Source organism: Melanostigma gelatinosum (genome assembly GCF_949748355.1).
Source record: "Melanostigma gelatinosum genome assembly, chromosome: 16".
Lineage (NCBI taxonomy): Eukaryota > Metazoa > Chordata > Actinopteri > Perciformes > Zoarcidae > Melanostigma > Melanostigma gelatinosum.
The window spans coordinates 15,091,117-15,107,503 of record NC_136649.1 but is presented as its reverse complement, the minus strand read 5'-3'; the positions used below and the strand labels follow the sequence as shown (position 1 = coordinate 15,107,503).

Below are 16,387 nucleotides of genomic sequence, written 5' to 3'. Positions count from 1 at the left end.
GGTTCCAGTCCGCCATCCTTCGCTCTCTTCCACCGAGATAGCCTGACTTCACTCCCAGCGGACATCTCCACTTGGCAGAGATGCTGAATCTCGTTATTCTTTATTTGGCCTGGACCACACAGGTCAATATCACACACACACACACACACACACACACACACACACACACACACACACACAACTGCCTCACCGGTGTACTGTCTGCAAATGTATTCACTATTTAAATTCAATGCAATAAATCATTTAAAGCTTGGGCTGAAAATGTAATCATGTAATTGAATTTGGTCATCAATATCTACTATATATATATGCACATATATACGGAGTACACGGGGCATTTCGCAAGCACATTTGAGCACCGGAGTGGGAGGAAATCTGTCCGAACACAGCTCAAAGTATGAGTCATAGCGGTGCAGTTATCCCTCATTATTATTCACAGCCCTCTATGATGAGGCTGCCGCCAACGAGACAGCGACAGTCTGTTTGGCCTCAAAGGGAAAACAGGAAAGTATGCATCAACCATGGTTAGACTTTAAGTTCGGTAAGTCTCACCTGCAGTATCATTATTTCTGGTCCGATGAAAACCTGTAGGAATATACTGGAAACAAGAATGCACAAAAAACAAAATTGCCGCCAAGACAAATTTTAGGAAAGTAGCATGTGTTCTGATAAAAAACTCTCTTTACTTTAAAAAAGTTTTTAAAAAGTAGTTTAAGACCTCCTTAAGATGTGTTCTGGCATGAGGTTTTATTAAACTGGAGAGCTTGCAACAACAATCGCACCTTTCCTTACGTCAGTCTTCGTTAGCTAACAAATCAAATCGTGCTTGGCAAGATGATTATTGCAAAAAGTAGCTGAGTTTGTAGCAGGGATTATTTTTTTTAAATTTGTATTATCCAATGGGCTTTCCCTGCAAATCCATAGCCAATCTGAATCAGCAACTTTGCTCTATGACTAAAAGCGATAAGTAATGAATTAAGCTATTGAGGTCTTTAGCCAGGGTCATAACTGGCCCCCAGAAGTCAATAATTACTCCGATAAGAATATCTCTATTGCAAAAGTGCATACGGCAGCAAAACCATCACCACACCAAAACATTCCCCTATGGTGTAATTGCCACTGCTTGGAATTATAGTTTTCATTAAAACAAAATGTTCAAGGTTATTGATTGCTTAAATAAGACTCAATATCTTCTCATTTCAAAGCCGAATGAAATTGCTTGGAATAGTAATATCACCCAACTATTGTGTGCATTCATCACAGTTATGCTGCTTCATACTGCTGTCCCTCGAGGATTATTAGAGCAAAAATAAGTGTATTTAAATGACTTTAATTTCGAGGAACCACGGATCCATGCAAAATACATCTGTATACACAGCTCAGCCCTACTTCATCACTGGGAACGTACACAATCACCAGAGTCAAATACATCAAATACAACCACACACTGTTATGGGGCTCTACTCTAATCGCAAATGCACACTTCTATGTCATTTCTAAGCTTCGTGCTGTGATGCACGCAGTATTTGTGACCACAGCTAAGCTCTATGAACTCTACAACACTACATAAAGTTGTACCTGGGGCTCAGGTGTTTTTAATCTTGTGTCTCCGGTACCAGCGTTGTGCCCTGTGCCTGTGTCTCTTTGCCCGGCAGAAAGGCTGCGCTGCTAAATGCAGAGTCCACAATACACAGAGAGAACAATGGAGACAGAAAATCAGGTTACACTCAAATTAGACGAAAGTATAGTTGCTGGAAGCAGGTCTACGTGTCGCTTTTGCAATTATGGGAATGCTGATCACCATAATTGCCGGTTAGACCGTTTTTATGTGACCTAATCCAAAGGCAAATGAAAAAATTGGACATAATAATAAAGTTAAAATGACCTAAACGTGACATAGTACCTACATGAAACTCATAATAAGGGTACTTACATGTTTCCTGGAACCTGCAGACAAAGACCTCTGCAGAAACAAGCCGTTTGAATCATGGAGGGAGGCCTTGCAGAGATTCGCAGAACAACTCCCATCCACATGCTCCTCGTCAACTATCTTGGCCTCAACCTGCAGAGAGGGAGAAAACAAGATCCCCCCTTGGCTTACACTGTACTGTACTGCTGTATTGATTTAGCTCAATATTTATATATTTATGCAACTTGTTCTACTGAGAATTTGTGAGTGTTGTTATGAACAGAAAATGATGTTATACTGTGCTAGAAGTGTATTCTCAATTTTCAAAATACAGAAGAAAACACAATAGGAAGGAAAACTAGAAAAAGCATTTCCTGCTGAAAATGCGTTGGAATGCTGAAAACTGAAATTAATCGCAAAAACATTGCTGAAAATAGATATCCAATTCAAAAACAAATTGCAAAAAGCTTAATAATTCAAAGAGTTTAAACATTACAAATATGAAAAGTCATATCACACCTCTCCTGAAAGAGCTGAACATTTTGATATTTGAACAGTTTCTGTGGCTTAAGAAAATTCATCAGTGGTGATATTTGTAGTAGTAGTAGAAGTTGTAGTTGTAGTAGAAGTATTATTAGTAGTAGAAGTATTAGTAATTAGAAGAAGTAGTAGAAGACGTAGTATCAGTAGTCATAGTAATAGCTGTAGTATTGGTCATAGTATTTAATATCACAGTAGTAGTAGTAGTAGTAGTAGTAGTTGTAGTAGTAATAGTAATGGCAGTAGAAGATGTAGCAGTAGTAGTAGTACTAGCAGCAGTCGTACTAATAGCTGTAGTAGTATGACTACTTTTAGTAGCATGAATTGCAGTAGTAGTAGCAGTTGTCGTATAAGTAATAGCAGTAGTGGTAGTAATAATATTGATGTAGCAGTAGTAGCAGTAGTAATAATAGTAGCAACAGCAAAAGTCTGTGTGTTTATCAACATCACTAATTGGCTCAATCGCAAACACCTGTGTGCCTGAAGCCATTTGAAAATATTCTCCATAGAGATCCCATTGAAAATAAAAAGCTTAATAATTCAAAACGTTTAAAGGTTAGAAATATGAAAAGTCATAGCACCCCTCTGGTGAAAGAGCTGAACATTTTAATAGTTGAATGGTTTCTGTAGCTTAAAATATGGAGAAGAAGAGGTGCGACGGAAGAAATAGAAGAAGTTGAATAAAGATTCGAAGAACAACAGTTGGAATGCTTAACAGCATTCCAACAATGAGGAGAGGATGCCATAGCAGCAGGCACTTTTCCATCCAACCGAACTAAGCTGGCTGTGATGTTCAACTCTTAAGCTTCTGTTTGTCGCCACTGTCAACAGGTTCTAAAAGTACGAGTACAATAAGGAGTACATATGTAACTTAAATGGACCAATGTTTGTCGATGGTGATGTTCATACTAGGAAGTAAGGATTGATTCCAGTCCTAAATAGGACCAAACTGTTCAAAGGTTGCATGCTAAAGACCCCATCAGCTTGCAGTGCTGTATGGGGTTGCATTTTACCTGATCAATAGGCAGGTCCGCCTTCAACTGGCCGTCTTCCTGCACCTCCGCTGCTCCTGCCGTCTCACTCCTTTTGTTTTGTGCATTGAACACGCTGCCCTCTGAGAAAAGTGATTAATCACAATTACCTCATCGGCTGGCAGTCACCGTCTCGTTCTTGTGCACACTCATTCTCTCCCTCTCTATACCCCTCCATCCCTCACTGCCCTCTCCCTTTGCCTCTCCTGTTCAACTCCGCGAGAGATCAATGTTGCTGTCAAGCCATTTATTTATTTAGAGTGGCCCCACAGACGAAAGGGCCACAGAAAGCCACAGCTGCCCTGCCACAAATATGGCCAGCCAGCGTGAACTTTCAGTCCAGGGTTAGTTCCTGACAGTGAGAGGTTGCTCTTGATGCATGTGGGGAATCGCTTATATGGAAACGTCACACTGTTTTCCTTTGTAAACAAACTCCTTTTTGTCTGTGGCTGCTGGACGGGGTGGAGTGTCAATAATTAAACACATTATTGAGCTTGAATCTACTTCAATAGCCTTAAGTAGTTTGATGTAAATAATGAAGAAAAAAAGCACGGTAGATTAATCAGCGATAAGAGAAAGGAAAATATAGAAAATGCATGTGGTTAGCAGCTAGATAAGAGGCAATTATACAGCTACGAAACATGTAGACTTCACTGACGCATTCCACTGATCTTTTTCTGAACTCCAGTTCGGAAAAGACAAAATGACGAAGGAATTCTGGTGCCGAAAGCGCTGATCCTGCACCGGATGATGCTTGTGAACACTACTCAGAGCTATTTCCTGTATGAAGGGCTCTAAAGAGATGAACTCTTGGGCCTTTAGTAAGTTTTTTTTGGGTGGGTGGGGGGGGTCCTAAATGTGTCCAGGGAACTGACAAACAACAGCATCATCATCATGAGCACAACATCAGCAAGTCAAACATATGAAGGGATGGCAGGTTTCAACTTGCTACCATAGCATGTAATGTGATATATGTGGTACAGTAGAGGATGAGCCACTGTATTACTGTGAACAGATGGTGAAACAAACCGCCGTGAAAACATCTACAACTGAATAATTGGATCGAGGAAGGAGACACACAATTACTGTGAATTAATGATAAACACAGTACCGCCATAAAACAGTACAACTGTTCAAAGCCACCAATCTAAAAGGAGTATTTTGTCACTTTTATGCTCTTTCCGTCAGCGTCATTTGTGATTAATAACTTATTACCATGTTAATCTCCACATCAGGAGAAAATTAGAGCATTTTGTTTCTCCCCCCACATAGTTAACAAGGCTTTCTGGATACATATTCAACAAAATGGCCCGATTGAATTCATCTATGATTTAAGCACCGTTGACGGTGTCTGAAGTCTGGTTCTGTTTAGTATTCACATGGAAGCCTGGTTGATTCTTTCAAGCAGCAGGGAGCTGGGTTCCGTTTGGACTTAAAAGAACAGGTTGACAACCCAAAGAAAGCTCCTTCACCTGCCAACTGGAAGTATTTTTTGCCTCTATGTTCCCAACTCGCACATTAATTAACTCACATCTCCTCGCATACGATCACAGAGGAATGTATAATGGTGAACAAGCCTACACGTGTGCCCAAATGTAGCCCTACACGTGCACACACATACTCTAACCACTTCCATAGACATATAAATTGGTCAACAGGATTCTTCCTATCGTCTTAGTGAGAAAGGAGGTGTTGGAGGAAAAAAAAACATGAAGAGGACAGGGGCGCTCGAGAGAGAGAGAGAGAGAGAGAGAGAGAGAGAGAGAGATTTCTATAGAACAGCTATGCTTACCTCCTGTTGAGAAGAGAACTGGGTTTCTGGACACCTGCCCCCGTTGTTTGGTTCTCGTCGGTCTGGCTTGTTTCTTCATCTGGCCCCTGGCTGTGTGCTCAAGGTCCTCTCTAAAGCCTGTGTGAGCAAACTACATGAAGAGACAAAAGAGAGGGAAAAACAGGGGCACGGATGAAGGCGTATTCCGTCAGATTTCTCTGTGATTCATCATCGACTTTTTGCTGTTATGTAAAGAGGAAGAAGACAAAAGACAAAACACATCAGGGAAAAACTTGTTTCTCCTGTCTTTTTCTACATTTTCCATTGACCTCAATATTTCATGAGCTGATATGCTTTGTAGCTCCCCCGTGACTCCTACTGTATTGAATTCATCTGGTTCCAATACATCCCGTGCACAACCTATCAATCACTAGGGAGCGTGGCAAACTAATCATTTATTGATGAAAAGGGGCAGCCATGAATTTCTAACTGCATTTGTCTTATTTATCAAGCCAGATCAAACAATGAAAATCCAAACAAGCTTAAAGGGAAAGGGAGGGAGTCGTAGGGAATAACTTATTCTTCAGCAGTAGACAGCAGAAGGTTATTGATGGGGAAGGGAGGGGGAAAAAAAGAGGCTTCGAGACTTAGTTGCATGGTGGGAGAGTGAAGGAGAGAGAGAGAATGAAGGAAAGAGAGAGAGAGAGAGAGAGAGAGAGAGAGAGAGAGAGAGAGAGAGAGAGAGAGAGAGAGAGAGAGAGAGAGAGAGAGAGAGCAGTGGGGAGAGTGATGTTCAGACAGCAGGGTACACATCTGAATTAATGCTTCCACAAAAGGCAATTTTCTCCTCACAGGCTTCTCATCCGCTCTGTAGGTAGCAAGGTGAGGTGCGTCTCCCTTACAGAGACACAGACACAGAGAGCAGGATAGAGCAGACTGAATGTTTCTTCGCAGCTACAGTGCTCTTTACTGCGGCTGCCTGGCTGGATCCCTGGGCTGGCTCAGGGGATCGTGTAGTGATCTCAGGCTTCCACCAGAATACACTTCTGGCAATGGTGTTTGCAAGCTCACTAACATGGCCTCTGGGGAACAGCAGCGTTGTTTCTTCACTTGTTTGCTTTGTTTAACGCAGACAGAGGCAAAGTCTGTTGATATTCTTTTGAATTTCTACAGCCGTTGGTGGGCCGAGGGAGAGAAAGAGAAACAACAACAGAGAGAGTGAAGTTTTGCCCGGCATATTCAGCGAAGGAGAGTTGAAACAGAGTTCACGCTCCATCGCTGCAGCGTCCACACAACCACACGAGATCAGAGACAGAGGAGCGGTGGCACTGTCGCAGTGGTGAGCTGCTAATTCAGTTTTCGCAAACCTCAATTCGTCTGCGAGTGATGTGAAACAACATCACCGTAAAAGTTCAAAATCAAAATACATCTGGGCAATCAAAAATTTAACAGCTTGTTTTGCATGTTTACAGCCTGGCGGTGTAGATGTAAATAGATCTTATTTAAATCAACAGAGTTAAATCAAGACCGTCTCACTCGGGGAGGGGAAAGCAGAGGACGAGGGTGCGCTGCGCAGCCAGGAGAGTACAGTGCAGTACAACTGGAAACCCGGCAGTGGGAAAAGGTGAGGTCATCGTGCCTCTTGTTCTGCATTACATATCGACAGTACCATGTCCCGGGGGAGCAGACGACTGTGTGCATCGGCAGGCCCCAGAGAAAGGGGCCATGGATGGGAGAGAGAGTGCTAGAGTTAGGGTGAAGGGGGCTCAGGGGGACGGAGCAGCAAATAATCTGTGGCCCTCTCAAGTGGCAGAGAACAGGAGTCAACAAGAGGACACTGTGATAGGATAGGCCGGGGGGGGGGGGGGGGGGGGGAAACGGGGGTCCCAACCAATTGAACCGAACACCGGCTGAGGTATCAGTGGGAGCCACTCCCAGGGCCGGATCCTCGGCGAGCAGCAGACGTGCCGGCAGCAGTGAGGGGCTGAGTTTTTCCCACAGGGCATTGCTACTTCCCCCTCACCAATGACATCATCATCCAGAAACAGCGGAGAAATGGAGAGCAGCAGCAAGTCATCGCTGATGTCAGGGAGAGTGCAGCTACGAAAAGGTTTAGTCAGCCTTTTGCTGGGCTGTTTTCACAGGAGGTACATGTGAAGCACAATTGAACTGCTCATTATTATCACTATAATATGAAAGTACTTTGCTTTGATACACATCATTATTCTCTTTTTTTTCTCTCTTTGCATTCCTCTCTCCCCCCCCCCCTATTAATCTTCTCTTTATGCGACGTCCACCTCAAAAGTTTCTACCTCATCATGTCTGTGAACACCTAACTCAGCACTTGTGCTTGCTCCCGATGGGAACATGGTGTGCTGGAGAGTTTCAATATTGCACTCTGCAGAGCCGTCAGGTTAGACTTCAGTGCTCCAGACCAGATGTCCCATTCAGCGGCGCAGAAACGCACCGACGGGACAGACGGACACCGTTCCCCCACGCAGCGAGGTTGCAAGAGCAAGGTTACATTTTACACAGCTTCAGCGAGCATGTTTTAAAGGATCTTTTTTTTTTATACGGGCATTTCAAACCAGACTGCTGTTGTTTTGTGAGGTCAAACTGAAATGAATGACGGACATGACCCTTTAAATGGATGCGTAATCATCAGCAAGCTAAACGGGCCAACAGATCAAGACGGAGTGGGGGGGGGGGGGGCGATTTTTGTCACATGTGTCTGTCCCCTCTGAGTGGTCCTCATTAACTGGTCAAATCATGTTTACAAATTCATGAGGGCTCCGACACGGAGGCAAAGGGAGTAAAATGCGGCAGCATCGTGTCCATTGAATGACTAATGCTACGAGGAGCTGGTGGATGCAAAACACAGCCATAGCTCTGTCTCTGTCTCCACCTCATGGCGCTGTGTAAAATGGCAAAGGATACGGCCTGGGCAGTGTTTTCCTACAATAAGACTGGGCCTCAGGTTAGCAAAGTCTGATAACAGTGCGGTTTCCATATATTGTTTTATGATTGGATGGATTTATACAAGATAAGGAAATCTTACAATTTTCTTAACATATTCTAATGTATTACTAATAAATATGCATTCTGAATATAATGGTAGTCAACCACAGACACAGCTGGAGATACAGCATGGGGGGTATTTTTCTCCATCTGAAAACATTGGCATCTGCCACAGCATTGTCATCTTTCATGGTTAGAAAAATTTGATGTCAGAGACATCTCGCACAGGCCCCGCCACCTCAACTTGCTGAGTGGGCATGTTCTCATCTTCACCGTGTGATTTGGTGTTCAGCTCGGCCCCACAGCAGAGCAATCCTCATATGGATTCAAAGCACTTCACTGTCTACTTAATCACAATACAAATTGTCCCGGTTCTGGTTTGAATAAGAGATTTTTGTTTTGGTTTTCAGTCAGTGAAGTCCCCCCCTGGTGCATATGATCTGTCTATGAGGCTCACTGCACTTGATCAAGTGGGCCAGCCTTTCTCTGTGGGGATTACCCATCAAAGTGGAAAGCAACGGTAACTCAATGCCTCCTGCAGACAGTGATTGATGATAGCGCTGTTTCATAACGAAATGCACCCCCCCCCCCCCCCCAACAAGTATCACACGTGGGAAATGTTAATTGAAATGCTGTGTGTGCAAAGATACGCTTTTCAACGGTGATACAACCAAGGTGTTACAGCAATAAACCAGGGGGAATTTAGGGGAAAAAATAACAATTGAGCATGTAGCGATAAAGTGAACAACCAGATGGCAAACTGCACCCGACTCTGAAGCAATAGCACTCACCGTATCCTCTGGATGTCTTGTCTTTTTAACAGCAGGCAGGATGTCTTGGCTGCAAGGGGGAAAAAAGGAAAACAAAATTGAAAAACATGTGTTTTCTTTCTTTTTCACACTAAAATTGGGATCCAGTGGTTATTCAAAATGTGTTGATAAAAACACAATAGGCGTCATACCCTTTGATCGTGTGGTTTTCCCCGATTAGATCCCCGAAGGGGACGCAGTGATTATATGGGAGAGCTTTAAACCTTTCTGCACCAACTGCAACATAGTGCTGGTTGTTCTCCAGTTCAGCCGGGCCGCAGACAACACGTCCATCCAATGTGCAAAGCCTGGGAATTCAAGTTAAAGAAATACCACAAATGGGAGCAATGCTTTGTGATTGTTTCAACTTCTTGATACAAAAAAAGACTTTGATGTCTCAAATGTTGTTTGAGTGGTTAAATTGAATGGAAGCAAAAAGTTAATCAAAGCACTATTTGCCGAACAAGCAGTTTAGGATAAACTCTTGTGAGCCCATCACAACCAGACATCGTCCCAATCACTAATTAATTAGAAAACTTCTTCCGCTCTGCTAAATATTGCTGCATTTAGACTGACTGAATAATCATGTTTCCCAAATCTATATAAGAGCAGCTGATACTCAAGACCCAGTACTGTGACTGGTGAACTGTTAACGACTTCACATTCTTGCAATCAGGGCTGAGCAACATAAGAAAATAAAATATATCATATATTGATGGGTCATGATTCATATATTTGAAACAAAAAATACAAAAACATAAAAAAGTGTATTGTTTCGAGATGTTTCCTATTTTCTTCATACAGAAAAACTACAGGTTGTACCTTCGCTTGCCCTCACTGGTACATGACTCATTTCAAACTGATATGGGTTTATAAAGTACTAATGTCAGACATCACCTGTACACAGCACCGGTGCGAAGACGCACTTTCTCTGTGACCATGGCCAAGACGTGTTCCCAGCTTCTGAGAGTATATTTTGGGATCCGCATTCGAACCGGAGCAACAAAGACATCGCCGTTGGTAAAAACACTACGAAACACAAGGAGAAAAAGAAGACACAAAGAAATAATCATCAAGTAAACAGGATACAAAAACATTATTACTTTACAACATAACACAGCAGAGACAATTCTCCTGTTTTACACTCAGGATAACTCTGTACCTTACAATCAATACTCACTTTATCGTGCAAGACTCATGGCTAGTTATCCCCCAACGAGCAGAAACTATTATTCTGCTGTGAACAACAGGCCGAATCTGAAAATGTTAAAACTAAGAGTCAGTGGTGAATAAGCAATGAGGCAAGTGTCTGACGCAACTCTGATGTTGTGTGTGATAACAGGACTTTTGAGTTCATTAACACAGTTTACGGTCAGAGTTTAGGCTTCACCTATACATGCAACTTCCCACTAAAGAAAAGCTCCATTTATGGTCACACATAACATAGCGCCTGGAAATACATGTTACACTTAGTTTAATCGTGTTCAGTGTGCTGATCACAGACAAAAACAAGGTTGTCTTACCTGTTCTATTTTCTTTTTCTGTGGCTTCTTGGTTGTTATCTGACAATAGCTGGAAGGCAATAAATAATACATAATGTAAATGACACACACACGCGCGCGCGCACACACCTTCCAGCATGGTACCTACTCCAGTTTTTTGAACCGCTCATTTCCGGCTGCAACACAGACACTCCCTTGCTCCAAGTCGTCCAGATTCTGCACTTTGTGGCCCTCTGTGGGAGTGTACAGCCTCCGCACGGCGCCAAACGGAGCCTCGAGCCCTCTGGTCAAAGACGTCAACAAGTTGTCAAAAGTTGACAGATGGCGCGGATTCACAACCACTTTTCTTCCGGGGAAAAAAGCGTCTCCGTTCTTGTAGACGATGATTGTTTTTGTCGGCGGCAGGTCGCCTCTCCCCGCTGCGCCTGGCATACTTAGTGTGTCAACGAACTTAGTTCAGGCAAACAAAGAGTAACGTTCGCTTGGTGTCGAAAGTAACCGTGTCCCTGTCTCGGCGTGTTGAGGCTCCGGAGACGTAACTGGAGATATGGCGTCTGATATGGAAACCAATTCTTTCACACGAGAGGTGTAGCATCAAGAAACCGATCCACCACCGTCTGTGTTGTGGTTTGCTCTTGTTCCTTTGTATGTGACGTTAATTGACGTTAATTCAGTATTTTCCCCCAAAACGAATGCGTTTCCAAGTCAACCAGCAGGGGAGAATCCGTTGGTTATGTTAGATCACATTTAGTTTACAGCAGGCTATAATCATTTTAGCCATGTAGTGTAATTTAATTAGATTAAAGTACATACAAATAATACTGTACAAGCTAACATTTGATTATCATGCCTAGTGATGTCACAATTATTGTTCATATTATTAGTATTATAATAAGTATTATTTCATACAACAGCAATCTGGCTTTTACACCTGGGTTTGGTCCAAGAACTTTTTTTAAAATTTAAACTTCACCATGTGTTTGATTTGTTTTTAAGCAACGTTGTGCTGTATATGTTCCGAGGGCTGTCCACTGATATGTGGATGTTGATGATAGCCATTGATACACAATGGGCCAACAAAGTCATACATTTGCCCCCTTTATAACTCCACTTTCCTTTGCACATTTACCAAAAACGAACTGGTGACTTCTTGACAGCGCTCATGTTGCTTGCCTTTCCAAATTACTGGATTACTGGAAGACAAGTTCAACTTTAGTCCATCTAGGGGGGCAAACTAAAACATCACAACTACAGTACGAAAATGACATTTCCACAGTGGATATAGGGAATATAACATCAGATGCACTGTGTGTGTTTTTTTTCTTCACATTTCCATGCACTGTGTAGCCATATCTCCCATTTGCAGCCTTTTTTCACCACAGATTGCCTGCCAGTTTTAGACAGAGCTGTCCAAATGGTTTACCACAAATGTAACCAGAGATGACACCAACAACAATGGCACCTTATTGGTTTATGCCAGACAACTCCTGGTCAATTAAATGCATAATTCATCCCAGCATTAATTATTCATTTCTTAAGGGACTGGTCCTGTGCTTTATTGGGAGAACTGCATCATGCATATTCAAATTCCTCTTCTTAGAGGGACTCAAGGGACTGAGGATATCATCTCAGCTGGGATGCCCATCCTAAAACACAACAGCAGCCACGGCTGTAAGACAACTTCTATTAATCACACAACTAGACCGTAGAGGATTGTCAAACATGCGATATTAACCTGGGGTATATTTCTTGTTTTTGTCATTCAGCAAACAGGGTGCTGTCATATTGATACCTAGTGTAATTTGTTTATTATTATTTTAAAGTCTCTTGTGTTTAGAGAATACATTATGTTTTTAAATAATATACATGTCACAGCAAAACTGTCAGTGTTAATTTAACTCTGTATAATTTGCTTAAGATGGATTTCAAAATTTTTCCAGAGAAATATTAACGTAGAAAAATCTCCAATAATTAATAAAAATAAATTACCAAACAACAATCAAGTTAAATTTTTTTGCGTATACAATGCGTAGACATCTTTGCACAAAATATATTTTACAGTAGGAAAAGCACGCGTGTAAATACTGAAATTTGCTGCCTCAGTTTAAGGGTCCTGTTGTGCAGACTGGCTCACGCTGTCATGGCTTACTGGGGCACTTGAACTCAGCCAGCGTTAATGTCAGACCCCAGTGTGACAAATTGTTACACTGCAGTATGATTTCTGTCCACTGGGTGGAGTCTTACACAGCTGGATTTGGTCCAGCTGCTGCAGATAAATGTGGCATGTCAGGGCAGAAATGATTTGTTTTGAGTTTACAACAACCAACACATAACTTACAATATGAATATAGAATGTGTATTGTATTCCATCATATGATTAACAGCACGCAACTGGAAACAAAATCTTTAATTTCATATTTTATGCACAAACCTTCTACATTTGCTGATTTGTCTCGTTTGTTGATGGCCCTGTTTGCAAATATTGCTCGTTGGATAGTTTGCGTCACATAAAAAATCAAATACATTGTCTGGCATGCTGTTTGAAACACTTATGAATCACAAGAGTATGAGATTAACGGTGCACTTAAAATGAGTAAATTATCATGAAAAGAATGGATGTTTAGTGAGTTAAGAAAATAAATAGCTTATAAGGAAAAGTAAAAAGGAAGTAGGAAATATAGTTGCATGTCATTTTGTCATTTCTATTTCCACTTTTCGGTCTCGCTCTTGCTTCATCGTCTGCATGTCGACTGAACTCAGGCACTCTCCTTGTCAAATTCACAGACAAAATACATGGTAGGGTGGCATGCCACATCAGTCCACTCCCCAGAGGCCACCATCTCAGCACAGTCCTCATCGTCATAGGCGTTGTTGGGCTCTCCCTTTCTCCATTTGCTGAAAGTGGTCATGGCAGAGAGATCCACGTAGGTGAAAACGCCCTCGCGGTGCAGGTCGTTAATGCCAATGTAGACTCTGTTCAGGCCTGCTTCGGTTATGTACCCTGCGATGGCCACGTTGGCGCCCTCGTCTTTGGGCATGGCCAGGTGCCCCCCCCTCGTCTGACAGTAGAGCTCGGCGTCGGAGTAGCGCTTCTCCTCCTTCACCAACAGATAGACCTTACTGTCTGTCTCTTTTATGCCAGCAACAGCTGCAGGGGAGGGCAGTGCTGAAAAATGAGCACTTGTATTTCTATAAATTTCACATTGACATGCCCAGCATTTGCAGTTCTATGAGGATGACAAGTGAAGCGACAGCGAAGATACAAGAACTGATGTTTTTAACGCGCACAAAAAGAATCTTAAGATCATACCATTTTTGATGAATTTCAGTTCAGAGGAGAGCTGTGCCACAAGAATGTCCATTTCTCCAATCATCTTTCTCATTGATGTGCACTCGTATGGAACACCTGATAAGGAGAAAATGTGGGGGATTACCACACAGGCGTTTTAATTAGCTCTCAAACCTCACCAAATGTATCCCTCTGATCTGTTAATAATCTGTTTGACAAACTGAATAACATGGAGTAATATATCACCTGGTTCTCCATTAGGGCCCTTTGGACCCAGATCCCCCATGTCTCCCTTTACCCCTGAGATATAAAATGAATATTTATTTGAAAGAAAAGGTATTCAACTAATATTATGTGAAGTACATTTCTGTATTTTCTGATTACCTTTCATTCCACTTGGGCCCATTTTTCCATAATATCCCATTATGCCTTTCTGACCCGTAAGTCCGGTTTCACCTTAAAAGACAGAGATTGAACAGAAATATTTTTTTTACAATGCAATCGATTTAAAAAAAGCCACATGTCTCTCGTTTCTGCACCTTAAAAGACCAAAGATCGTCAATTAAAATATGAACTGAAATTCTTAAACGTCTGCTATGGGGACATTAACTAAAATGCAGTCTGTGTAATGTCTTTAAAACGTTTGCAAACACCCTCTGCTCCTCATTAAGGTCTTCAGTAAACACTTGTCCACAGCAGTCAACTCCCAAATCATTTCTCCTCCAACCTCTCACCCAAATGTAAACACTTGGCCATCTCTGGATGGCCTGGCAGTGATGTAACAGTATTATCAGCCCAAGCAATGTGATCTTTACCCCAGAACTATTTTTTTGTTTCAGCTTCGTGGTAGCGCTGAAAAAACACGAGGAGCTGCGTACAGTTTGGATGCTTGGTTGATGTTTTCCCCTGCATTTAAAAATAAAAGATGTTCTTATACCAATCTCTCCAGGAGGGCCAAGTCTTCCTGGTCTGCCCGGTGCTCCTTTTTGACCTTTTTCTCCTGGTTCTCCTTTTGCAGAAAACACAATAATAAAGAGAAGAAATGATGAAGACGGATGACATTTTTCTATGTATGGTGTGTGTAAGAAAGTATGTAGAATGACTTGCCTTTGAGGCCAGGGACAAGGATCTGAACAGTGCAGGACTCCTCTGTCAAGTGCTGTCCATATGACAAACTCAGCACAGACATTATTATTATGGGCAATAACAGCTTCTCTCCTATCATCCTTTGCATGGGCTGGTTGGTGGGCTGTACTGAAGGAATAAGAGAGATTAATAAAAGACAAAACCTTTCGCAAATCATCCGGTTAGCGGGCGACTGAATTCCTGAGAGAACACGCCCGGCTGAACACATCCCATTTCAATAATTTGAATAAATCACAAATATATACCAGAAAGAGCCCTGCAAAAAGCATTCTTTATCCTGAGAAACATTTGGAAATTGCAACAAAAAAAAAACACCAGACATATGAAGCCGTAGTTTAAGAAATAAATGAATTGTTTTAGTGCTTGATAGAAATCATCGCAACATACGGAATCACAGCTGCTTGAACCAAAACATTTATTTGGTTACAATCTTGGCAATGTCTATATAAATCAACAAACACCGGTTTAACAGTATGCTGTGTTTCAAAGTGTGGCTTGCTTACCTGCAGAGGTGTTTTCAGACAAAAGTAGAGATGTGTAGCCAGCTTGCAACGACTTGCAGGAGCTTTGAACGCTGGTGGTCCTACAGAAACATTTCATGTTCCTCCACAAGAACCACAGAAAATGTGTGATAGGAAATTTGTAAACAGTTCACAGATAAAGTCCAAAGCAGCTGGGGCGCCACAGATAATTGGCTGGGAAAGTAGTCGAGTGATTGACAGCGGAGGGGCCGGATAAATACACTCACTCAACTTCAAGCTCTGTCAGATATTTAGAAAAGCATTTAATTGTGAAGTGCCTGCGATGTCTCCCATGTCAGGTCATTAATTCCAAATGACTAATTAACTAGTTATATTTTAAATAATATGCTGTAGGCCTAATCCTGTGTCCATTTGGGACTTTACATGAATGCAATGCTTTGCTTGTATAACATTTCTGCCACTATTGTTTCCCCAGAGTGCTTAGAAGGTCCCCCTCTCTTCTCCTTACTCTTCTTCTCTTCCTGTAAACAAGTTCATTGGTTCGGGATGCAGCTTCAGATACAGACCTGCTTGTCCTCTTTGTGACCACCTGAGGGAGCCATTGTCCATGCAAGTGGACCTCCACTGGCCTAGATCTTAAATGTACAATTACTTCTCTTTTTTGCAGTCAGTAAGAATTACAGTAATATACATATATATATATATATATATATATATATATATACATATATATATATATATATATATATATATATATATATATACATATATATATATATATATATATATATATATATATATATATATATATATATATATATATATATATATATATATATATATATATATATATATATATATATATACATATATATATATATACATATATA

At 41.6% G+C, this 16,387-nt stretch overlaps 2 protein-coding genes across 2 annotated transcripts in view; both read right to left on the bottom strand.

Moving 5' to 3' along the window:
• dcdc2c (doublecortin domain containing 2C) overlaps positions 1-11,012 on the bottom strand; it is a gene marked incomplete at its 5' end in the record, with an annotated part of 40,638 nt that extends 29,626 nt beyond the window's left edge. The window contains 11 exons of the mRNA XM_079286139.1: positions 1,934-2,062; positions 3,463-3,563; positions 5,273-5,402; positions 6,104-6,148; positions 7,159-7,383; positions 9,061-9,109; positions 9,231-9,386; positions 9,976-10,107; positions 10,259-10,335; positions 10,602-10,650; positions 10,729-11,012. Coding sequence (XP_079142265.1) covers positions 1,934-2,062; positions 3,463-3,563; positions 5,273-5,402; positions 6,104-6,148; positions 7,159-7,383; positions 9,061-9,109; positions 9,231-9,386; positions 9,976-10,107; positions 10,259-10,335; positions 10,602-10,650; positions 10,729-11,012 — 1,377 coding nt within the window. The remainder of the gene's footprint in view (positions 1-1,933; positions 2,063-3,462; positions 3,564-5,272; positions 5,403-6,103; positions 6,149-7,158; positions 7,384-9,060; positions 9,110-9,230; positions 9,387-9,975; positions 10,108-10,258; positions 10,336-10,601; positions 10,651-10,728) is intronic.
• A 2,324-nt stretch (positions 11,013-13,336) lies between these two features.
• On the bottom strand, positions 13,337-15,094 carry colec11 (collectin sub-family member 11; the record flags this gene model as incomplete). The annotated part of the gene is made up of 6 exons (XM_079287195.1): positions 13,337-13,746; positions 13,891-13,986; positions 14,116-14,169; positions 14,254-14,325; positions 14,807-14,878; positions 14,977-15,094. The coding sequence occupies 6 exons, from the start codon at positions 15,092-15,094 to the stop codon at positions 13,337-13,339; spliced, it is 822 nt and encodes a 273-aa protein (XP_079143321.1).
• Positions 15,095-16,387: the final 1,293 nt, after the last annotated feature.